The 25,485-nt window shown below is 41.4% G+C and overlaps 2 protein-coding genes across 5 annotated transcripts in view; one reads left to right on the forward strand and one right to left on the reverse strand.

Moving 5' to 3' along the window:
- tiprl (TIP41, TOR signaling pathway regulator-like (S. cerevisiae)) overlaps window positions 1-4,112 on the reverse strand; it is a 102,206-nt gene extending 98,094 nt beyond the window's left edge. Inside the window, exon 1 of one of the 4 annotated variants that reach the window (XR_015839606.1) lies at window positions 3,764-4,112. The gene's annotated coding sequence lies outside the window, so the exon portion shown is untranslated. The remainder of the gene's footprint in view (window positions 1-3,763) is intronic. The other 3 variants (XM_088279776.1, XM_088279774.1, XM_088279773.1) reach the window with 3 other exon arrangements.
- Window positions 4,113-9,412: 5,300 nt separating this feature from the next.
- Window positions 9,413-24,408, forward strand: LOC148319696 (putative transcription factor ovo-like protein 3). Its single transcript, XM_088280197.1, has 4 exons — window positions 9,413-9,512; window positions 9,802-9,905; window positions 10,020-10,209; window positions 24,101-24,408. Exons 1-4 carry the CDS (start codon window positions 9,413-9,415, stop codon window positions 24,406-24,408), a joined length of 702 nt encoding a protein of 233 aa, XP_088136323.1.
- Window positions 24,409-25,485: the final 1,077 nt, after the last annotated feature.

The raw sequence follows: 25,485 nt of genomic DNA on the forward strand, positions 1-25,485 counted from the left end.
GCCATCCATCGCTCCCACGCAGCACGCAACTTCACTTTGAACGCTCTGTTTATACTTAAGTCGAGTGGTTGGAGTTCCTTTGTCAAGCCTCCCGGGATGATGGCAAGCTCTGAGTTCATATGCGTGACTTGACTTTTCACAGCGGCTGTCAGATGGGCACGCATGGAGTCACAGACCAACAGCGACGATAGGGGCATCGCGCTGCTTTGCACTGGGGGCGTGCCTTTGTGTTGTTTTGTCTCCCCTCTCCCGCCTGTTGTCATTCACACCCATCTCCCCTCTCACGTCCGCCTGTTGTCCACACCCATCGATCCCCTCTCACGCCCCCCTGCTGTCGTAAGCCACACCCGCCTTCTCTCTATATAAGCGGTGTGCAGGCAGTTGATGTTCGCCGTCAGCCCAGCGGCGCACTTGGTCGACGCAATGGGCGCTCCACCTCAAAGGGCGCCCTGGCTTTTTTGGACGGCTTTCCGGACTTTAAAGTGCGCCTTATGGGTCCAAAAATACGGTAATAGTGACTACAACAGTTTCATACGAAGAAATAAATAATACGCACATTTGCGTTTGATTTGCATTTTTTTAAAAAGGGTTGGCAATAAACGCACTCGCACCTATTTTATTCAGCAAATCATTCGCTACAATATAACACGTAAGGTATCCAACATTTGCACTTGGAATATAGTTTAGCAAAGAAATCGCTATTGATACTGTGGAAGTAAATGTGAAATGTGTAGTGAATTTCAGCAGGTTTCCTCCTTTCCATGCAAACTTACAGGATACATAGTCATGCAGGCAGTAATTAACCTTTACAGATGAACCTTAAACATCAAGTGATTTACTCTGCGCATTTCTGGGATCATTTTGAGTAACTGCAACAAGTATGAGCAGGATCCCATTTTCCGGGGTAAACTTACAAAGGGATACACATTCTGACAGCACCTGCATAGAAATCTCACTCTGTCGACCTGAATCCTGGATTACCAACACAATTTCACTAAGGTAATTGAAAATGATCTCAGTTACGATCACTTAGTTGATGGATAGGGTTGACTTTTTTATTTTATTTTATTTTTATTTATTTTTTTTAGATGGGAGGGGTGGTACAAATTTCTGGCAAGTATACAGGCCACCTGCCATAATGTGTACACCACCTGTAACATCACCTAGGAAAAAGTGATCTTGCTCTTATTTGTTACAGTTAGTCAAAATAATCTTAGGAATACAGTGATCCCTCGCTATATCGCGCTTCATCTTTCGTGGCTTTGCTGCTTCGCGGATTTTTTTACAGTGGAATTGTGCTCTGTGTAGCGGCCCCTTGGATTTCGAATAAGGACGCAGCGACTTTCAAACAGGTGTCGATAATCTTTTATCTATGAACAAGCATGTTCTGCACCGTGAAAACTACAGAACAAAAGAAAAATACAAATTGTAATAGTAGTTTCACATATAATTCACATATCAATCGTATACACAACGCTCCAATCAAGTCAATACAAAGGAATGAAGAAATACAAATGAATCTAATTACACCATTTCAATATGCCATCCAACTAGTAATTTACATGTTTAATGTATTTAACATTTTATACAAATACCGTACCTCATTCCGCTCTCCAAGGGCGCTAGTTTACAGTTCCGACAGTCAGCTATCTTGTCTTAGCTTGGGATACACATCGAGACTCTGAGCAACGGACAATGTAAAATAACGAAAAATCACAATGTCAATTCTTTCCCAAAACAACTAATGCTCTATACATAGTGTGTGTTAATATAGATGGCTTTTTTACCGCTCCTCTGTCAACATATGAGCACACGTCTAAAAGTGAAGCAACCTCGAAGGTGAATAACAAAAAAAAAGAGAGAAGAAGAAATAACACGCTTAAAACGAACAAAGCAATATCACAAGGTGGCACTGCAGAAAGCTGACTACTTTACGGATTTCACTTATCGCGGGTTATTTTTGGAACGTAACTCCCGCGATAAATGAGGGATCACTGTACACAGAATAAGTCATTTGATGGTTGGGGTTCACCTTTTGTGATTGGGGAATACAGATTCTGGTAGGTGCTGCCAGAATATGTATTCCTGAGGAACGTTACTGTGGAGAAAGGGATCCTGCTCATATTTGCTACAGTTCCACAAAATCATCTCAGAAATACACGGAGTAAGTAAATTAGTGGTTTGGGTTCACTTGTTTGGTTCACCTGTGAGGTTTATTACTGCCTGCTAGAATATGTACATTTACTACTACGTTATCAATAGTGATTTCTTTGCAAAACATTTTAGAGATTTCTAGTGCAAATGTGAATAGCTGAGAAGATGAAACACAAACATGCAATTTATTTATTTATTTGTTTTGGGATGTGTAATTTTTTATGCATTGAATGACTGTAAGCTTTTCAGATGTCCTACTGCATAAGTGGTCATTAAATGACGTTTGCTACAGTCCTGCCGAGGACGAGTCACAAATGCGTGTGTCAAGTTGCAAATGTGTATCTGGAGAATTGTGGGAGGCTCCGTAGCTACACCTTCAGACCACAGGGGGGGCGCTAGTACTCTACCAGCCCAGTACCACCAATATATACAAGAATAATATGGATTGTATCTATCCACGGTCAAGTACTGTTTATCTAACAATCTTTAAATTGGAATAAACGCAAGAATAAAGTGGAACTAAATGCATTGTTTGTACATTACACATTGAACTCACTTTGTCAGTGTGTCTTTATTTCCTCATTACTCCACATTAACATGGTCATAAAACTAAATACCATGGACACTACTGCCTGTTAGGGGTAGTAACAAGAACATTAGACACACTAACAAAATGACACAAATAATATGATCACTGAAGCAAACAAAAACAGACACAACTTCCCGATACTTGCCAATTGACACGTTAACAATACTTCCCTTTATTGCATTTTGTAAACACTTATTTTTATAAACTAATTAATTTAGTAAACACTGCACGCTAAATAGACACCATCGGATGATCAGTCTTGTGCAGCTGAAGAGTACTAGCGCAGCGCCCCCTTGTGGTCTGAATATGTAGCTACAGAGCCACACAAGTCTCCAGATACGCATTTGCAACTCGCCACACACATTTGTGACTCGTTCACGGAAGGACTGTAGTAAAAGTCATATGTAAGAACGCAGCCAATCAAGAGGCCCAGTACGCATACAAATCAATGTACACATTTGCAGATTTGTAGGTTCTCGGTACACATTTGCGACTTCAATTACGGATTCGTAGATTCTCGGTACACATTTGTGACTTCGATTACGTTTTTGTAGATTATCGGTACACATTTGTGACTCGGGTGAAGGTACGGGTTCTTTTTACACATTTGTGGATTGAAATGCGCATTTGTAAATAGTTTTGCGACAATAATGGCCCCATAAATGCTGCGCTGAAAACCACCACCTAACCTACCACCGTTATGCAAAACCTCGTTTAAATTACTGTAAATGAAAAACACAAAAGGTATGTATTTTTCGTGTCTTTCAATGAAAACAAACGTACTAACGACCAGCCTCTTTCAGTCAGTGCGTGTACGCTCCCGCGTCAGGGACACGAATTCTGTTTTCGAATGTAGGTATTTCGACAGAACACCGGTCACGGAAAAATACAATACCACAGCGTACATTAAATTGACGTCCTGTTCACTGCATTCCCAAATAGAGGTGCGTCATCTATCAAAGCGAAAGTCAAAGCGACGGTTTGATGTTTTAATTGACATAAAACAACAAGTGAACTTACTTGTTAAAATGCAAAACTGATTCTTCGACGAACTGAAGAGCACTTGATAAAGATGATGACGAAGATGATTTCGCTTCTCCTCCTTCTTGTTTATAAAATAGGCCCAATCCCAATCCCCACACTACATATTATGAGTTCACATTGAAGTGTACATGTAGTAGAAGAACACTAGTGTTCGAGAACGCAGCAATAACGCTCAATTGCAGAATTGGGACAGTGCGTGTGACGTCATCGATTTACATGGCGGCGGGGCTTGTTGTTTTGGACATTTTTAGTTTTATTTTATGTTAAAACTTAAGTCAAGTAAAAACCCAGTCTCGGTCTTCCCGTCGATGGGAGCAATGACTGCATTATTTGTAGTATTTGTGGGACAAGCACGATATACAGCGCATGCGCTCGGTACAGCCGCTACCCGAGGGCAAAATACATAGGTGACCTAAAAACATCGATTGAAATTACACTTGTACAGATTATAAACTGTTGTAATTCGATATGAATTTCGTCAGGTTCCGTTATTTTTGGGCTAATCCGCAATGAATTGAGGGTAATCTGCTTCAGTTGACGGGCCATGGGTGCGGGTTCAAACGCTTAAATTTAGTGCACACCCATTTTACGTGCACGTGGTTTTCGAGGTCGCAGAAAAGGCGTGCGTGCGTTTTACGTCATCGATTTGCGCCACGATGTTAGAATTGCATCATCAAACATGGCGGGACTCGGTGTAGTTTTGGCAATTTCACTAAAAATACAACAGGACGTCATCTTTGTTAATGATTCCATCCTTGCAGTTGAAAAGACATGTTTTTTGGCACAGCCACAGGAATTCCACCAGACGTCGCAATTTTCTCACGATTCTGTTCAAATCGACAATGAATTGTGGGTAGTATGCTATGGCTGAGTCCGCATGGATGGAGGTTTAGCCGAAGTGCGGAACAAGGGCACTAAAGGGGCGGGGCGACATATCTTTCGCAGACCAGGGACACTAAACTGTAGCAACCAAGACGTGAACGCCCAGTTGAAGGGTGCAAGTGTGGGTATTAGGATTGGAATGCAGACGAAATGTGGCGCAAGGCCGCAAAGGGACGGAGCAACGGAGAATTTAGTAAATTGTGACACCTCACAGAGTCGGACACTCGATAGGAACGTGCAATTGGGGGGCACAAGGATGAAAATTTGGTATTTAATTTATTTGGTTTATAAACTAGGGAGGAGGGCCAGCTCTGTCCTGGGCTGCTCCCTGGACTCTGTGGACTCAGTGGGGGGCAGGAGGATGACGGCGAAACTGTCATCAATGCTGGACAACCCAGCCCACCCACTCAATGACACTCTTAGAACACTCCAATGCTCCTTCAGTGATAGACTGTTAGACCCTCGCTGTACGAAAGAGAGATTTTGCCGCTCCTTCCTGCGGCCTGCTGTCAGACTTTTTAACAAGAACATTAGGTCAGGCCTACAAACGGGCGGGCATTAGTGCAATTGTGCAGTCCTAAAATGCAATACACACTACTACTGTGCTTTATCCAATGCTGTACTTAAATATTGACCGATGCTGTATTTCGTTTACCATTACAGTATTCTTATCATTACAGCACTTTTATCACTGCAGTATTTTCTAGCATTGCAGTACTTTCACTATTACAGTACTTTTATCATTGCAGTATTTTCTATCATTGCAGTATTTTTTTATCATTGCAGTACTTTTACCATTACAGTACTTTTGTCATTGCAGTATTTTCTATCATTGCAGTACTTTTACTATTAGAGTACTTTTATCATTGCAGTATTTTTCTATCATTTCAGTACTCTTACCATCACAGTACTTTTATCATTGCAGTATTTTCTATCATTCAGTATATATTTTTTTTTTATCATTGCAGCGTTTTTATTTATTTCCCCTCTGTACCATGGACAGACATTAGGAGTGTTTCCTTACACTTGTATATGTTGCGGGTGTATATACATGGGAGTCTGTGTATATACATATATTCCGTGTATATTTGCATGCTTTTTATGAAAGTCTGATGCCAATGTTATACATTAACGGCTACATTACGCCGCCGCCTCTGTGTGATCTATATCTTTGCTGTTGTAACACTGCAAATTTCCCCATTGTGGGACTATTAAAGGCCATCTTTATCTTTATTGGGATTGGACCTACTGACGCCTGCGCAGCAGTCCGCCTGTCAGTGATCATTAATGACAGCAACTACACTAGAACCAAAAAAAAACATAATGCCTGCGCAATACGTTCTTATTGAATCGTACAAGGTGCCCTCCCATTTAATAAAATCTCATTACTTTGGGGAAAATATGTTCTATGAAAAATAAATACACAAATAAATAAGAGTTTGAATAAGGACGAAAAGAATGTTACAAAAGAAAAAACACATTTTAAGATGTTTCATGATAGTGTTCCTTAATCAGAGGTTTTTGGAGCTTTTTCATTTTTATTTTTTGTATCTGTGTCATTAAGACTATTGAACATGTACGTTTTCACTGTCTATACACCAAGGTTTTGGGGGCCGTTTCCAAATTGGATATCTGAGAAGGTTCGTAAGTCACCACAACTGGAGTATGGAGACATTAAATATGGGACAGTGAAACACAAAGGAAACAGGAAATGAATGAACACTTTGATAATATTGCAAAACAATTCATCCTAAATGCAGATTTATAAGGTGCCACACATTGCGGTTTACATGAGAGAAATTGAACATTTTAGAATAATGATAATAATAATGAGGCGGCACGGTGACGGACTGGTTAGCACGGTGGCCTCACAGTGCAGTGGTCGCGGATTCGATTCCGGCTCCGGCCTTCCTGTGTGAAGTTTGCATGTTGTCTTCGTGCCTGCAGGTACTCTGGTTTCCTCCCACATTCCCAAAACATGCATGGCAGATTGACTGGACACTCTAAATTGCCGTTAAGTATGAGTGTGAGTGCAGATGGTGGTTTGTCTATGTGTGTCCTGCGATTCATAAAATGGCCAACATTTTTAAAGGAAATTAAAAATGGCCCATTTGCTTTTTAGTTTTGAGTCGGGCTTCTCAGATGTTTGGTAGCTCTCGGGCTGTTACATGTGCCTCCAACTTTTGCTAGAGCTTGTTGCAGTTGCGCAAAAAGTATGTATGCGGCGCATAGGGGCGCCGCGCTACAGGGGGCGCCAAAAAAGATGGGAGGAAAATCATTTTTGAGTGGTCATTTTATGTATTAAACCGCTGTTTGTTCACGGTTGTGGTAATGATTTGATCTAATCACTAATACTAGAGGTACGTCACAGGGGGCGCCTGTTACGTGTCTGCATACACCTCAGAAAGTAGGTAGTTGCTCCCCTGGCTTGTTGACACGTACAACCAGGGATGCTTTGCGAAAAATTTGTACGGGCGTTATTGAGCAATTTTTTAAAATAACACAATAACCTAATGATATATAAATCCTGCTGTGAGGCCTGATGTTGTTGCAAAGTTTCATGAATTTTGGTACAAATGTATACCCTCCAAAGTAGTGTTTTCTTGGCGAAAATAATTTTTTCACAAAAATGCACTAGCTTTGTGTTGCAGCATCATGAAGGCCAAAACACTCTTCCAACCAAATATGAGGTATGTCTGGGTAACTGCTGGCAGAAAAACATTAAAAAAAAATTTAGACATATAGCAAATATTTCTTTTAGCCAGTAATATAGCACTACAGCTACGGTGAAAAAAAAAACACTTTTGTAGATGACTTCAGGCATAGACTCTCAGCAAATGAGTGACATTTTACAGGTTATGTTAATGTAGGTCAAGTTATAGCAGCTTTTGTAGTCAAGGTGACACTGAATTGTAAACTAAATGCAAAATGTCTGGTTTCCTTTTATTTTAGCACATGGCCCCGAGAGACTTTTTGCAGGTCTTGGCATGTTACATACCATATTTTCACAACCATGAGGCGGACCCGAATGTCCCAAATGTTCTCCAAAACAGACGGGGCGTCCTATAATGCGGAGCGCCTTGTATACGGACCGAGTCCCAGAGATCCGTACACGTCTGACTTTCTTGAGTATTTCGCCAGACCAACTACAGGCATTTTACCGTGCATGTTAGCACTCTCTGGTGAAAAAATAGAATCGAGTGACACGGCGCTATTGCAAAAAAACTATCATGGTCACATCTAATGATGAAGATACAAATGCACAACTCAGAGAGGTGATGTTAGATTATTTAAAAAAAGAAAAACTGAAAAACATTTATAGAAGCACCTAGAACTAAACGGACAACAATGTTGAACCAATCAAAGATATTTGAAAAAAATATTTTTAAAATATTACTAAAACAGTAAGCGTGTTAGAAAGCAGAAGACACTCCTATCGACTGTGTTTAAGGCTTCCCGGACGTCGTACTGTTGTAAAATGGATTTCACAATAAACCAATAAAATATTGGTGAGTTTACCAGGCCTGATATGTGTGCAAAGTTTGATGAGTTTTCCTGCATTTTTATACTCCCATAAATTGTGTTTTTATTCTTGGCGAATAGGATTTTCCAAGGCAAAAGCTTTGTGTGAAAATTCACAAACTTTGTGTTTCATAATGGTGGAGCCCTGTACTCTCTTTCGCACGAATAGATAAATCTGGTCAACCTACATTGAGAAAAACACCAAACATAAAAAAAAAATCGGTGAAAAATTAGTTCGAAGATGTATTCAGTCCTATAATTTTATCAAATGTGCGAAATCTTTGCAAGTAATTATTGTGCGGTTACACCAGCATTTGTTGTCAATGTGACGTCAAACTTTAAAGTGAATTCAAAATGTCAGACTTCCTGTGCAATTTAGCACTTGGCACTATAAGACTTTTTTTTTTTTAGGTCATATTCCATCAAAATTTCAAAGAGCTAGGTGACACATACAACCGACCCTAGGGGTGTTATTGAGCCATTTTTTAAAAAAATGCACAAGAAACTAATAAGACATTGACGATTTTGCAAGCCAAATGTGTGTGCAAAATTTGGTGAGTCTCCATTCATGTTTAGACCTTCAAAATCACAGCGGTTGCTGTTCAGGACCTAACATTAATGCATCAGTTTTATGTGGTCTTTGGTCTTTCAATTGTATAGTGCTTCCACCTGTTAAGGCACTCAATGCTCTTCACACTGATGTCACATCGACCTACTTATGACATACCATCAGGAGCACCTACTACGTTCTGTAGCTATTTAGCGTGACTGCAATATCGTAATCCATTATGGTACTCACAAAAGGGAATAAACTGATTTAACTCGCTTTTATTGTTGTGGCTTCCTTGTGCTTCATCCTGAAGTGCCGAACCGCCCTCTTTCTAGGAGGTGGGTTTGGTCAAGGACCAACATTTGCATGTCAAAGGCCACTTGAATGCAAAGCTTCCCGGATTCTCAGTATATGACATGCAAAACATGTTGAGGACCAGTTGCCACACGTATAGAGTGAACGCAGGTGCACCCCATTCAAAACAACCTGCAACTCGCACCACTCTCCGGTGTTTTCAATATTCTCAAAGAGTATTATTAAAATGAGTCCTGGGATTTTTATTCGATTGTAGACAGATTGTTTTAAGATTTGTTGTGGAGCCAAGATGAAGAATTATCTGTAACAACAGTATAGCATAAACTTGTCATTTGTGTGCAAACGAAGTTTCCAGAATGCCTAGGTCTTTCCTTGTGAAAAAGAAATATGGAGTTCTTCGAGCCTACCAATGGAAAAAGTCAGAGCAGCCTGAGTGGAGAGAAAATAACGCAGATGGTAAGATTTTCATGTATCTTGAATTTTTGTTTCAATAATCAAATGGATATGTTAGCCAATCACCATATCAAGTCATATGCTAATGAAATGGTGTCATTTACTGTTACACTAACAGTTTACTGCTTGTTTTATGCAGTAATGACATTAATCTTCATTGTATCCCCTGTAGTGAGTAAGGAGATGACACCATGGAGTTTTGATTCTCAAGAATGGGCCACAGTGCCCCAGCCACAATCTACTTTAGAATGTGGGACAGCAATCCAAATGAAATTGCCAATGGCTTTATCAGATTTCAGAGGAAAACTTGCTGTCCGCATGCATGACCGATCTACACAAATGCTTCAGGGCTTCTTCTATGACCCCACTACTCTGGAACGCAAAGCCAAAGCAACGGTAAGGTCATGATCTTCTCATTATTTTGAATCTCAACACCCAACAACAAGAGGAGCAAAAATAATGGAAAATCACTTTATGATATTAATGAAGAGCTTTGTTCCATTCTACCAGCCCCAAACCCACAATTTTCCTGGTGCTGGCAGCTTTCTGTGTTCAGTGTGCCACAAGATGTTCCCCCTGCAGCGCATACTGATTCGCCACATGAAGTGTCATAGCTTGGTAAAGCGACATTCATGTCAATTTTGTGGCAAAGGATTTAATGATACTTTTGACCTGAAGAGGCATATGCGCACACACACAGGTGAGGAATGAGCATTCAAAACAATCTCCATTACTTAACGTTCTTTCTTGTATGCGAGGGCTGGGTGATAAACCGAAAATTTACCGTAGCCGAAATTCATTACAATAACCAACATCATTTTGCCCATGTCGGTAAATTTGGTGTTTAAAAAAAGAAAATAAAATAAAAGTCTTTTCTGTCTGCGGCTATGTTCATGCCCCTTAAGACGGTTACGGCGCAAGTAGTCACGTGACTCCACCCATCTGAACAAGAAAGAAAACCGACGACACGGTCGTGGCTGGCGATTCAAATCTAGAAGCGTCTGACACGGCTGAAGACGATGTAATGTTAGTTGCAGTTATTCCTGTTGCGCTTGTCCCGAAAAGAAATTCGACATCTGCCGTATGAAAATATTTTGGGTTCCATAAAGACGATGTTTGAGCAAAAAAACACGAACTACAAAGTGCGTCGTAAGCACCCAAAACAGTGCATCCAACATTTTATTTTTCAGCACCTACAAAACCACCATGCTGTTGACTTGGAACTTGTGCTAAAAGCTCAAAGTGAGAAGCAAGGTTCGACAAGTGACAACAGCCCATAACGGAGGCGACACCATACAAGAGAACGTCTCAGATGTCAACGCGATAGCCGAGCACATAGCTAAAGATATAGCTACTCTAGCTACAGTGGAGCGTGCTGGATTTAAACACCTCATGAAAGTAGCCGACAAGAGGTACGTAAATATTTTTTGCAAACCGTACTTCCCAATATGGACAACATCGGGACGGGCGCTTAGACATGTTGAGCATTTTGCATCCACATCCGACTTGTGGTCGAGTCGCACCACGGATCCCTGTTTGAGCCCGACTGTGCATTACATAGACGACAAGTGGCGACTGCACACCAGAGTACTCGAGACGGCACGTTTTCCTGATGATGCATACTTGTTTATTTGGCTTGCATTGACATTTTTTTCACTGTATGTAGCATTTTGTTTACAAGCCACACTAGCTCCTTTGCACATGGCATTATTTATATTGTTTACCAGAGACCTTTACACAAATCTACGCCTTTGCACATGGCATTAGAACATCTCAATCTATTTGCAGAAAAAGGTTTTGCTAGAGGTAACCCTTTACTCCTGTTCTTTGTGACAGTGTTCAAATCATGCAAAGTAAGCGATTTGAAATGTTGATACAAATGATTTTTGTACTTTTATTTTCATTGAAAGTAATGTGTACCAGTTGGTCAATTATAAAATCAGTTAATATGCATTTCCTGCATTTATTTTGATTTTGGTCCGCGGGGGGGAATTTATCGTGCATTTATCGTTATCAAGGTAAAATTGCTCAATTTATCGTCATATTGATTTGAGGTCATATCGCCCAGCCCTATTGTATGCCTTTGAAAACTCTCATTAATCCAGGTAATTTTAATCGCAGGTCACTGAATTGTTCTGATTAGATAGGAGGTTCAGATCTACAGCTGTACATCTGTAGCCCAGATAGTGCTGTCTTCTTGAGCCTGATGAATAAACTGATGAAGCCTACTCAGAGGAGAGGTGAAATAACTTCTAAAGCCTGCCACAGACTGTACAATGCAGGCAGGTAATAAACCCTACTCTTTAACCTTAACTCTCACTTGGGAGCTTTATCTTTTTCAAAACATCATGAACTTCAGTTCAGATGAGTAACAGGTACAGTATGAACTCATAACCAGTTGTTGAGGAAAATGATCATATGTATCTGTCTAGTCAGTCATTGAGCTTGCAGCACTGTGGACACACTCTCTTGGTATCGAAGACAATACATTGTACAGTGTACTGATTTTGGTTTCTCATTTGCATTTGAGTTGATCCACTGTTAAATGTTGGGAGCTGTCTAAATATTGTTTCTTTACTCGCCCAATTATAACTTCACTGATGCTCAGAGGTCATCAAACACAGGGCACTCCTCGTAACTTCTACACATTGTGCAACATTTATTGCAAAATATAAACATATTGCAAGTGTTTCACTTCTTAAAATGCGCCACAATCGTATTTTACTGATAACTGAGTTATTGATACTAAAATCTTAATTTTTAGTCAGTTAATTTTTTGGGAAGTGGTCTGTTTTACAGGTTAAAGTTAGGAGCCTCTTGTCACACGTCTTCAATAGCTTAATAGCAACAACATCAGAACACACAATGACTCCACCGCAAGACTTCATGAGACATTTGCGACTCTGAAATAGCCCCAGTAAATGAGCAAACACAAATTTGGCATCATTTTATGACATCTTCCCCTTTTTGTGTTATTTCCAATGAAATTAAATATTTTTTGTTTATTTTTGCAGGACTACACAAACCAGTTCCTACTTACAAAAGTACAATGATATCAGTCATGTCATGTCATGTCATTATCCACACCGCTTATCCTGTATAGGGTCGCGGGAGGGTGCTACACCCTGAACTGGTTGCCAGCCAGTCACAGGGCAGACAAATGATATCAGTCTTTTCATAGAAATCAAATTAACCTGAGAAAGCTACAAACTGAATTTCAACTGCACATGAATAGTATTGGCATTGATCCCAAAATATTTCCACAACTCAAACATTTTCTCTTCAATAGTCTTCTGGTTTGCATTAATTTCTCTAATTTTTTTTCCTTGTGATTTTTTTTAAATTACTTTATTTTTGTCCATTTCATGCCTCCCCAAATCCCAAATGTCTCTCAGTGGTTACAAGCTAAGCCTGTCAACTGGTTTCCACAACTGTCCAGAAAGCATCACCGTCTGAGTAGGTCGGGAACTTGAGGACGTTTACTCACTCTGACTTAAAGTAACAGTGTCTACTATGTTGGCATTGATAGAGCATGAGTTTGTAACCTTGTATTTTTTGGGTGCTGCTGGGACATATTGGGGAACTGGCCCTGGTTCAGAAGACAGCGGTTGGGCCTCAGCTCTGCTCCTTGCGGCGTCCGGGTAGGATCTAGGCGTTGAGTGGGATCACTACTGACAAACACTATGATTTTTCCTAATCCAACACTTTATCACCTGATTGGAAGACAGGCAAGATTCTGGCTGCATGCAACAGTTGAAGTAGTGATCTTTTTTAGCTTTTTCCTTCTTGTATGTTTCTTGTCCTCCTGGACCACTTTAATCTGAGGTTTTCCACCAGAGTTGAGAGTGTGTTCTAATTTCCATCCCCATAAACAGCTCAGCTGGAATGTAGCCTCTGCTGGAACAGGGAGTAGCTCTATAACACATGAGTGCAATGACAGGGACTTCCTGCTTTAGGATCTTCTTAGAATTAGAATTAGAAATCCCTTTATTGTCATTGTACTCAAGTGTGCAACGAGATTAGAGAGCTCCCCTCTCCAGTGCAATACAACAATAATACAGACAAATATATAAATTAGATAAATAAGAGAGTGCAACGGAACATAATACTGAATAGGGTATATAAAAACACATCACAATGCTGTTCTGCAAGGTAAGGGTGGTCTCGTGTGTGTGTGAGAGTTCAGAATAGAGAAACTGTTTCTCAGTCTATTGGTCCTCGATTTGATGCATCTGTAGCGCCTGCCAGAGGGCATCAGGTCGAACAGGTGGGAGTTTGGGTGGGTATTGTCTTTGACGATGTTGAGAGCCCTTCTGAGGCACCGGGCGGTGTAGATGTCCGACAGTGAGGGGAGAGGGCAGCCAATAATCCTTTGCGCTGTTTTGACTGTCCTCTGGAGCCTCACTCTGTCCGCCTCAGTGCAGCCGCTGTACCAGGTGGAGACACAGTACGTCAACAGGCTCTCGATGGACGAGTGGTAGAAGGCCAGCAGCAGCTTCCTGTCCAGGTTGAATTAGCCATCTGCACTGCTCTTTCTGTATTTTCATTGGCTTAGTGTTAGAAGTCGAGTTGCTTGGAGAAATCCTGGAATTCAGCACTTGATTGATTGATAAATTGATTGATTGATTGATTGATTGAACATATAAACATATTACAAGATTCTAAACCAGTGTCACTTAATACCAGTGGCGGGCCATGCATTTCCCACCTAGGCCTTCAGTGACGTCCTACTTAGTCGTACTTGAATTACCGTATTTTCGCGACCATAAGGCGCACTTTAAAGTCCCATAGTTCCCCCAAAGCAAACGAGGCGCCTTGTCATGCGACGAGCCTATTGTATAGACTGTGCATCTCTTTCGACAATTGAGCCTGATCCCTTTGGGGCATTGCAGAGTGCATGGTCGCACACCCTGCTGGCCAAAGTCTGAGACATCTATGCTTCGAATTGAGCATGACAAATACATTATGTGAATACGTTTTTTGGTTATGGTGCAGGAGGAAGCTGGACAAAAGGGCAGCTGTCCACAATGTCGTAGCCTGTCTTATCATTCATGTTATTGCAAGCAAGAAACATCGCAGGTTTAGACAACAGACTGCAAAAAACAACAACAAAAAAACACAACACACCAAAGCGCACCACTCACATCTCTCAAACCAGCCATCTGATTGGCTGAGGCTGATAAGCTCCCAGAATGCCACAGTACTGTTTTTGTGTTATTTTTATTTCTTTTGCTGATATGAATGGCATGAGAGATGCATGTTTTGTGTTAATTTTATTTCTTTGTTTCATTGTTTGCTTGTAAGCTGTTCAGAGATTTGAAACCGTGACTCTCAGGAGTGTGGTGACCAGTGACGTTGTCAATTAGGATGTGTTGCCATGACATCTCTCATTGGGCTGCGGTGCTGCTGCAGACAGCGATCTCTTATTCGTATGTGCGAGTTAGCATGCGCGAGTTAGCATGCGCGAGTTAGCATGCGCAAGTTAGCATGCGCGAGCTGGCATGCGCGAACTAGCATGCTAATATGTGCCTCGTAGTGTAGCGCGCGAAGTCTAAGTATTAAATACAGAAACAGCACCATTACCTGGTGCTGCGCCCTTTGATACAGCACGTCTTTTGGCCGTAAAAATACGGTATATCCCCCTCATAACACCATCATTTATGACACGACGGCTGGACAAATAATACGCTAACACAGCACTAAGTGAGTGTTGGAAGAACTATCTCCTCTTGAAAGGTCCATCTTGAAAATGGCCTCACAAGTGTGAATGCAATTAAATCCACACTTTAACCTCCTTCGGCCATTGCGGTTTAAAAAAGCAAGAATACATTTTTGATTTTTCAATGATCCCTTCTGGTGTGTTGATTAGCGCTGACCCCTCACAAGTGAGGATCCAATCACAAGACACGTTCATCACCTTCAACGTAAGGCCAGCGAGAAAGCCTCATTGTCATGAAATTGTGATCTGATTGGTTATCGCTACTGAGATTAGATTCAAGATGGCGTACAGTGCGCTGGTGTTCTCAGCGACCCTCTTGATCTATCGGATTATCTTTCTATTTCTGGTGATTTGTGTGTTGCTCACGGACCCGTGGCTGGTGTATAACTGCCAGTCTCTGCTGGACCTGCGGTGCAAAGTTGGCGATTCAGCTGCGTTCGAGCATAGTTGGAGTAGGATGTTGCCCGGCGACATACTTCCGGAAATCTTCCGCATCTACGCACTCCCTCTACGGCGGAAGCGGCGCCGCGGCAAACGCAGTGGCCGGTTGACGATGCTTAAAAGGGAACTAAAACACCCTTCGTCCGCCGCTCGTTCCCGAACGCATGGATGTACCCCGTGGCAGGCCGTTCGAGAGCTCAGCTTGCTACCAGTCATCGGCTGTCCAGAGGAGCTTTGGCTGCGCTTCCAACCGCCTGTCCTCCGACGCGGCGTCGATCTACAACTCCTGCGTGAGTTTCCCAGAGCCTGCCGATCGAAGGACCTACGCACTCCTGCGACTCCCTCAAGGCTAGCGTTGTTAAACGCCCGGTCGTTGAAGAACAAAATGTTGATCTTGAGGGAGCTATATCTACAAAATGACAAGGACTTCCTCTCCCTGACGGAGACCTGGATGAGCATCGGTGCGAGCAGTGCGATGCTGGAACTATTATCGCCTGCGTGTTCTTACTTGGACGCTCCGAGAATGTCAGGTTGTGGTGGAGGAACGGTATTTTTACAAACTAATTTCAATGCAAACAGTGTATATTGGCCACATCGATCACCAGCTTCGAGAGCACGCTCTTTGAAGTAGGCAGGGCTGATCCTGTGCTCTGCGCTGTGATCTATAGACCATCAAAATACAACAAGGAGTTTCTCAATGACTTTTCAAATGTTGCCGAAATCTTGCTAAAGTATGATCACATCCTGCTGATGGGGGACTTTAATATACGTGTGATGTCCTGAAAATGGACTGATAAAGTACTTTTCAAGACTCATAGTAAAAGAGTAATTATGAAATAGTAATCGCACATTTGCTTTGTTGCTAGGATATTACATGAAGTTTAAAACGAGAGGAATGTTGGTAGATTGCAATAACTATCTGCGTGAAATGTTCTTGCTTCGCAATGAAGAAACTTGCTTCTGCCTTTATAATTAGTCTTCATAAAAACCACCCCAATGAAAATGTTAACGGCAGATAGCAAAATGATGACCTCCACTTCTCTTATCAGTGTGTGGCAGTGCAATGTTCTGAAGAGGTTGTGACGAGTGAGATGTTTCTGCTGAGTAATGCTTTGACGCATTTTTGATCACATGCATGAAGTAATCTTTCAAAGACATGCACACGCATAGAAAAACAACTTCACGTGTCTTCAGCTGCTTGTTTAGATGACCCCACCCCTTTAGGTTGAAGACACCGATGTTCAGGGACTTCTGGAAATTAATAAAAGGGAGGCAAAGGAGAGATGTGATCAGAACGCAAAGAGACAAACATTCGATTCAGACTTTCTCTTCGTTCCAAATTTTGAGCGTCTTTCTCTTCATTGATGGTGTGTTTATGAAATGTCACATTGGGAAACCTGACATTTTCTTGGTCCTTTGAGCCGGTTCACAATATACCTGGAGTTTCCAGGAGCTGAGTTAACTTCCAGTAAGACCGTGGCCACGGCTTAAAAAGATCCTTTTTTTTTTTTTTTTTTTTTTTTGGAAAGAACTGGACCTCAGCTCTGGTTCTGGGAGCCGAGGGTTGACGTGAGGCCAAAGAGGAAGACGGGTTCTGGTGAGTTCACACCTTTTAGGAATGGCAGGTGTGGATGTGTGGTTGTTTGGATGTGTGCGGCCGTGTAACAGACAGTCGTCTTTAAAACTGTGTAACAGACAGAGTAGTCGATAAAACTGTGTAACAGACAGAGTAGTCTATAAAACTGTGAAACAGATAGAGTAGTCTATAAAACTGTGTAACAGACAGAGTAGTCTATAAAACTGTGGAAGACAGAGTGAATTTATAAACTCTGTGTAAAAACCTTGAGAATACTAGCCCCTATCAAGTACTCGACAGAGTGAGTCGTTAAACTTGAGAGAGGGCGTGACGGAGCCCCAGGTGGAAGCACTAAAGTTCTGGGTGTAAGGATTGCGCAGAGATACATAAATAAATAAATAGTATAGAGTGTGCTTGTGTACAGTGTGGAAGGGGGATCGCTACCCCATTTTGAACAGGCTTTTGAGTGACAACTGTTGGGGAAGCAGAGGCAAGAATTCTCAGCCACTCTGTGGTAGAAGCTTGAGAATTAACCCAAGCAGGAGGTAATTATCACCCTGCTCAGGGGAAAAGTTGGCGTAGAGCACCCTAGGTGAATTGCTGACTTTAATTAAAATGGGGGGAAGTAAACAGTACAATGAATGAAAAAAAAAAGGATCCGAAAAAGAAGTTAACTTGTAAGGACTGGAAGGTTGTAGTGTAACCAACGTCCTTCGACAATAAATATTTGATTAGAAGCGTGATTAAATATAAACGGGGGGTAGTTAAATACTCACAAAAAAGCAGTTCTGCAAGAATTAATTATCTTATGGAAAAGTTAAGGAGGAACCCTGAAAAAGATAGGGGAATCTAAAATACATGCACATGTGTGTGCTATTATATTATTGTTTGTAGTTGTTCAGTGTTGAAAACTGTCTGAGTCATGAATGGGGCCCATGTCTACATTTGTGTGTGTACGTCTGTGTGTTTGTTTGTGTGTCAAAAGGATAGGACAAACATGGGGGCTGTGGGCGATAAACAAGTCCGCGAGGTGGGCCTTAGGAGATAATTGCAGACAGCATATGAGATATTTGGGACATAATTTGAGTATGGGGGTTGGACTATTTTATGGGTTAGAAAAATAACTTTGTGAAGCCACCAAAGCCTTGGGGAAAATAAATACATAAATAAATAAAAAGGCAAATTGTGTCTTTCTGGGATTTATAAATTACTACAGCGGGTGGATTCCAAATTGTGCATAAATTGCCACTCCTCTATCAAGAAATGGTGTATGGAATAGATTTGAAAATGTCATTAATGTTAGACTCAACCACAGAGGCAGAAAATGCTTTTTGTGACCCAAGCACATGCCCGTTTCAATTACAGCGCTAATTTTGCCTGACATTTTCTTGGAAGCGCTCTCTCTCTCTCTCTCTCTCTCTCTCTGTCTGTCTCTCTCTCTGTCTCTCTGACTCTCTCTCTCTCTCTCTGTCTGTCTCTCTCTCTCTCTTTATATATATACAAAGGGGGCACAGCTCTTTCAATTTGGTGCAATGCGTGTCTGGCTCCACTCATAAACAGGGACATACATTAGACCTTGTCCTTACTATTGGTTTATCGATCTCAAATTTGAAAGTGTTGGATAATGTTATTTCTGATCAAATGACAGAGCTCTTTGATGTTGTGTTTTCCTGTGCTGCTGCTCAACCTACTACCAATGAATGCAACTGCTGAAATTTTAACCCCGTTACTGCTAGTCGGTTCTCTGAAGCCTTTGATCAGCTCTGTGTTCCCTCATCAAACACAGAAGAACTCTGTATTTGGTTCCACTCTTCTTGTAGTAATATTTTGGATTATGTGGCTCCATTAAAAATTATGCGGCCAAAAGTAAGACCAGAGCCATGGTTTAATGGGAGAACTCATGCAGCTAAACAAGAATGCTGCAACACTGAATGAAGGTGGAAAAAAGACAGACTGCAGGTCTCGTATCAAATCCTAAATGACTGCTGACAAAGTTACCAAAGCAAGGTGAAAGAGTCCAAGAGCGAATACTTGCCCAGTCTTATTCAGGCAAATTGTCATAATCCGCAAACTCTATCTATAACTATCGATTCTGCACTTTAACCCTGTCAGGTTGCACAGACTTGTCCCCTGAAATGTGCAATAGATTTTTGCAGTTTTTTTATGGACAAGGTTGCTACTGCTAGGGCTCTTTTATCGAACTCTACATTTGACCCCTCTGTCCACGTTCCTTGTTCCACAGTGTTGGATTCCTTTGAGGCGATCTTCTTGTCATCTTTGGAGAATGTCGTTTGCCATATCAAGCCATCCAGCTCACCGTATGACGCCGTCCCTCCTCAGTACTTTAAGGAAGTTCTCCCAAGTATTGGCGAATCGGTTTTGGCCACTATCAACAGCAGTCTTCTTTTGTGGTGCATTCCCCCTAAATTTTAAACATGCTATGGTGCAATCCCTGCTTAAGAAACCTGCCTTGATCAAGGTGTGCTGTCAAACTTTAGACACATTTCAGATTGCCTTTTATTTCTAAAATTCTGGAAAAGCTGGCGCACAATCAGTTAAGATCCTTCTTTGATGAACACAATGTCATGGCGGTTTTTCCAGTCAGGTTTTAGGAAAATGCATAGCACAGAGTCAGCCCTGCTACGAGTTTTGAATGATATCCTCCTGATGGAACCTCTCTCCGTTTACTGTGTGTGTCATGATTCTCTTTCTGTTTCCATTGCTTCTGTTGTACTTTGTTTTTCATGTCCGTAACAACAAAATCCAGGGCCGACCTCAGTCTGCGTGACATCATGAGTTCAGCAGGTGACAAGCCTGTTGTTGCGTGAGGTGTGATCCGGTAGCTAAACAAGAATCTAGACACCCTTGTTCGTATTGTCCCTTCTTTCATCTTTTTCATCCTGTCTTTGAAGGTCTGGACAACACTCTCTGCAAGTCCATTTGAGGATGGGTGAAACGGGGCAGAGCTCACATGATGAATGCCATTTTGCTTCATAAATGTTTCGAACTCTGCACTGGTGAAGCAAGTCCCATTGTCTGAAACAAGCATTTTTGGTATTACAAAAACAGTGAAGCTTTGTCTAAGTCATTTAATTGTGACTTGGGAGGTGCATGTCTTAGTTGGGTAGACGTCCAGCCACTTAGAATGTGCATCCACGACCACGAGAAACATTTTTCAGCGTAGTCCACATGAATTCTTGACCATGGTGACTCAGGCCATTCCCATGGGTGTAGAGGTGCAGGGGCAGGTGCTTTTTGATGCGCCTGACATTCAGGACATGCCTGAACAGTTCTTTCGACATCCTGATCCATCCCTGGTCACCACATATATGATCTGGTCAGTCCTTTCATTTTGGTCATTCCTGTATGAGTTTGATGTAACAGTTTGAGTATCCTTTGTCTTCCTCTTGTTGGGAATACAACACGTGCTCCCCCCAGAACGCAACCATCTCTAACACTTAGCTCCATTTTTCTCTGGTGGAAAGCTCTCAGGTTTGGATCATTTTCTGATGGCTATCCCCTAAGGAGATATGCATGTACTTGCAACAAAACAGCATCTTTTGCAGTCCAACTCTTAATCTGATTTGCATTTATCAGTGTCTCATCCAACATGTCCATCATCAGCACCTGCTCAGTTCTCTGCTCTGTCCTGAATTTCACAGGGACTGGCAATCTGCTCAATGCATCAGCATTTGTGTGGTGCTTTCCTGGTTTGTAGACTGTTGTACTTGTATGCACTGAGTTTCACAGCCCACCTCTGTACTCGTGGTGATCCCATCTGTGGAATTGGCTTCTTTTCATTGAACAAATAGATCTGTAGAAATGGTGAAGTTGCATCCGTACAAATATTAGCGAAATTTCTCAATCCCAAATATGACTGCAAGTCCCTCTTTGTCCAACTGTGAGTACCTTGTCTCAAGAGGTTGTAAAGTATGTGACACAAATCCAATCGGTCTCTCACTTCCATCTTCCATGATGTGTGATAATACTGCACCTACTCCATAAAGTGAAGCATCACATGACAAAATTAACTGTCGGTCCATTGAGTAGTGTACGAGAACATCCAAAGTGTGTCGCATGTCCTTGGCAGTTTGAAATGTCTCTTCTTGTTCATTATTCCATTTCCACTGAGCATTATGTCTCAACAGTCCATGCAATGGTGCCAAACGGGTGGCCAGGTTGGGAAGGAACTTGTTGTAGTAATTCAATAATCCCAAGAACGATTTGAGCTCTGTGACATTTGTTGGGGCTGGAGCGCCCTGGTTTGCTTTGACCTTTCTATCCACTGGGTGTAGTCCGTCTGCGTCGATTCCATAGCCAAGATACTCCACTTCATTCTGAAGGAAGGTGCATTTATTCTTCCTGAGGCGTAGTCCAGCCTCTTTCAGTCTTGTTAAGACTCTGTCCAAGTTCTTAATCTGATTAGCTTTGTCCACACCATTGACCAAAATGTCACCCAGATACACTGTGACTAGAGGAATTCCACTTAGGAGACTCGCCATCATTCTCAAAAATATGGCCGGAGCGGAGGCCACATCGAACAGTAGTCTGTTGTAAGTGAACAATCCTCTGTGCGTGTTCACTGTGAGGAATTTCTTGGAGTCCTCATCCATGAGTATTTGTTGATAAGCATCACTCATGTCTAACTTGGAAAACTGTTTTCCTGTTGAAAGTGCATTTAACAAATCATCCACTCGGGATATTGGATATTGCTCAAGAGATGATACTGTATTTACAGTTAGTTTGTCGTCTCCACATAGTCTAACTGTGCCCCCTGCCTTCAGTCTGGGTACTACTGGAGCGGCCCATTCTGAGTATTTTACAGGTGTGATTATGTCCTCTTTAATCAACCTATCAATTTCCTCATCCAGTTTTGGTTTCATGGCATAAGGAATAGATCTGGGACGGAAAAACGTGGAACTGCATTTTCTTTCACATGAATGGTTGCTTTGATGCCCTTTAATGTGCCCAGCTCCTCTTTGAAAACTTCCTCATGTTTTCAAAGAACTTCTTGTAATGCCATGTTTTCCTCCTGTGTATTTTCACTAGAGTGGATATAACGTGCTTTATGTCTGGCTTTTATCTCTCTCCAATTGATATGTAGTACTTTTAGCCAGCCTCGGCCCAGTGTGTGGGGCCCTCTCCTTTCACGACCACTAGGGGCAGTTTGGCTCTTTGCTTTCTGTACTTGACTGTAACAAGAACTGCTCCCACCACTTCCACTGGATCTCCTGTGTATGTCTCCAACTTGATTCAGACTTGTTTGATCTGAGGAGAATTTGCATTTCCCCAGAGTGACTTAAATGTCTTTTCATTCATCACAGTGAGACTGCTGCCTGTATCAATCTCAAATGCAACTGTTGGCCCTTTTATATCCATGCTCTCTGTGTATGGCTCAACTTTCCTCAGGTGTATTTTACTCATATGCCCTGGCTTGAACTTCATACTTTGTAATGCAAAATGATCTTCCTCCGAACTGTCTGTAGTCCAGTCCTCTTGCTGTTCCTGTGCTTTATGTGAACGGTAACTTGAATGTGACTGTTCTTTTTTTACACCAGCAAATTTTGCCTTTCCTTTTTGTTTACCTTTATTTCTACACGCTCTGGCAATGTGTCCCACTTTTCCACATGCAAGGCATTTCTCTGTTTTAAACTTACATTCTGGACGCAAGTGGTGTTGTCCTTTGCAACGATAACACTCTTGAACATTTGAGCTCTTAAACATGCCTTTCTAATACGTCCCTTTGTTTACATTGAAGCATTTAGCCGTTGCGCCTGGATTCTGGAGATCAAGTGCAATGGTCAAGGCCTTTTCACACGTTAAGTCCGACTGCCAGCAGTCGTCTTTGTATTCGATCATCGTTTATTCCACAAACAATCCTGTCTCTCAACTTCTGTTCCAATGTTTTGCCCTAGTTACAATCTTGCGCTAACCTGCGCAGCCCAGCCACATACTCCATTACGGATTCATTTGTCTTGCGACTACAAGAATCAAACTTGTACCTTTGGACGATTTCACTCGGCTTCGGGTCAAAGGGTTTTTTAGCAGTGCCACCAGCTCCGTGTAAGTCTTCTCTTTTGGTTTACTCGGGCTCAGGAGGTTCCGTATTAAACCTTAAGTAGATGCGCCGACCACACTGAAGATTATAGCTCTATTATCCCTGTCATCAATCTCGTTGGCTTAAAAAATTTGATCCATTATTTCACAGTATTCTTCCTAGCTTTGACTTTTAGCATCGAAAGCGGCCCAGGGTGCCGATGGTCGCCATCTTCTCTCGTAACGTTCACGGTACTCTCCCCTCGTTTTATGCCCTTCCAACCATTCGTTTACAAAAAGCCCCGTCCAAGCACACAGCCATGTCCGTCCTCGTCGCCAAAAAGATGTTGTGTCGTGGCCGAATAATTCAATACAACATCTCAAATGTTCTGCTCAGACTTTTACTTCTTTACCACATAGTAACAACAACTTAACATGTTTTTCATACATCTTGTTCTCTTTTGTCTAACATCGTCACATGGTATGTAAGAGGTGACTTCACCCCCTACTGGAGAACCCTGTAACACTAACAGTATTTAGTATTCACACTCAGGATACCACAAGCCATTAGGCTCTTTTTATTGTGTGACATCTCAACCATTTGGTAGACGGTTCTGTAAAAAAAAAAAAATGTTGATATGTGCAATCAATGCCAAGAGAAAATATCAATTATCGGTTTAACCTTATTCTTAAAGGGTTAAAGAGTGTTGTTTGAAATGATTGTCATAAATATAGTCATTCTTTCATTTGTGCAACACAAAACACATTCTTCACAAACATGACCATGAAAATAAAATCATGACTTTGTCTTCACTGCAGGTATACGCCCCTACAAGTGTGAGCTTTGTGAGAAGGCATTCACTCAACGTTGCTCTCTGGAGTCTCATATGAGGAAGATTCATGGCATTCATGAGCAGTATGCTTACCGCCAGAGGCGTTCGAAGATCTTTGTGTGTGAAGATTGTGGTTACACAGCAAGTTGCCCGAATGAGTACATTTTCCATTTAAGACAATGCCATCCCAGCAGTTCTGCTGTCCACAGGTACTATCACCAAAAGTCACAAAATGTTGTGTCTGAAAAAGATGAAGCCTGCCCCTATTTGGTGTACTCTGCATGTGATATGTAAGGCCTATTTTGTGTGCAATTTGTTGAAACTTCACATGCTGATGTGGTATATTTTGAAAATACACTACACTGACTTACAATTGAAAGTAAAGATGCTTGGACTGGACCTATTACTATTTTGGGTATGCACATATTAACATGCTTATTTAGTTTATTTGATTTTTTTTAAATGTGATGACTTCCAGCTTTTTTTACAGTTTTTTTCAAATATATATTTTGAGGTTTATGAATTTATACTAGCACATGCAGTTTATTTATAAACCTTTGACTTTGGAGTTTGAAAATCTATTTGTCTGAGCGTACATTTGAGGGAGGGAAAGTAATATTTTGTGTTGTTTTTAGTTATTTAGTGGTTTATGGGATGATTTTGATTAAATTTTTAAAATATAAAAATTCACATCTCATTATGTATTAGAGATCCTTTGTTGTCATGACAGTACACTTTTTAACAAGCTTTATATTTTTTGGATTTGATCATTTTTATTATTTAATATTTTTTTAATTAAACTTGTTTCAGTTATATCTGACGGGATACCCCCACCTCCAACATGAAATTTCAGTAAAAATATTTTTAAAAATATCTTCTTTTTTGAGTTTCCAAATAGTGCTTCACTGGCCATTGACTCATGCCAAGCTATCATAACTGATGCAAGACTCAAATCAACACAGTAACACCAAAGAAATCAGCAATTTAGCCTAAACCAGTGGTTCTCAACCTTTTTTCAATGGTGTACCCCTGTGGAATATTTTTTTCACCCAAGTACCCCTTAACCAGAGTAAAGCATTTTGGGGTAAGAAAAAGAAGACTTAAAACATGCCATCAGTACCTGATTTCTCATTTGTATGTCTGTCATGATCAGTGGCTGACTTGTGATTTTCTTTTCCAGTCACTGGGCCTGGTAGATGGGCAGAGCCTCCAGTGCACACATGCTTGACATTCTAATCAGCTGGGTATAAAGTGCTGGAGAAGTGGAAGCTAGTCGCTGGAATATTGTTGCTGTTTGCCTGGTTCATTCATCGTTCGTGTGTTTCTTAGTTCCGTGACGTAATTTAGACTCGCATAAGTAGTTCCAGTTTT

Source organism: Idiotropiscis lumnitzeri, chromosome 17 (genome assembly GCF_059441095.1).
Source record: "Idiotropiscis lumnitzeri isolate Australia: NSW breed Sydney's pygmy pipehorse chromosome 17, RoL_Ilum_1.0, whole genome shotgun sequence".
NCBI classification, from domain to species: Eukaryota; Metazoa; Chordata; class Actinopteri; order Syngnathiformes; family Syngnathidae; genus Idiotropiscis; species Idiotropiscis lumnitzeri.

Coding starts and splice junctions, on each gene's coding strand:
- LOC148319696 (XM_088280197.1), top strand. CDS start 9,413: ATGCCTAGGTCTTTCCTTGTGAAAAAGAAATATGGAGTTCTTCGAGCC. Junction 9,906..10,019: donor AACGCAAAGCCAAAGCAACG/GTAAGGTCATGA, acceptor CCATTCTACCAG/CCCCAAACCCACAATTTTCC. Junction 10,210..24,100: donor GCATATGCGCACACACACAG/GTGAGGAATGAG, acceptor TCTTCACTGCAG/GTATACGCCCCTACAAGTGT.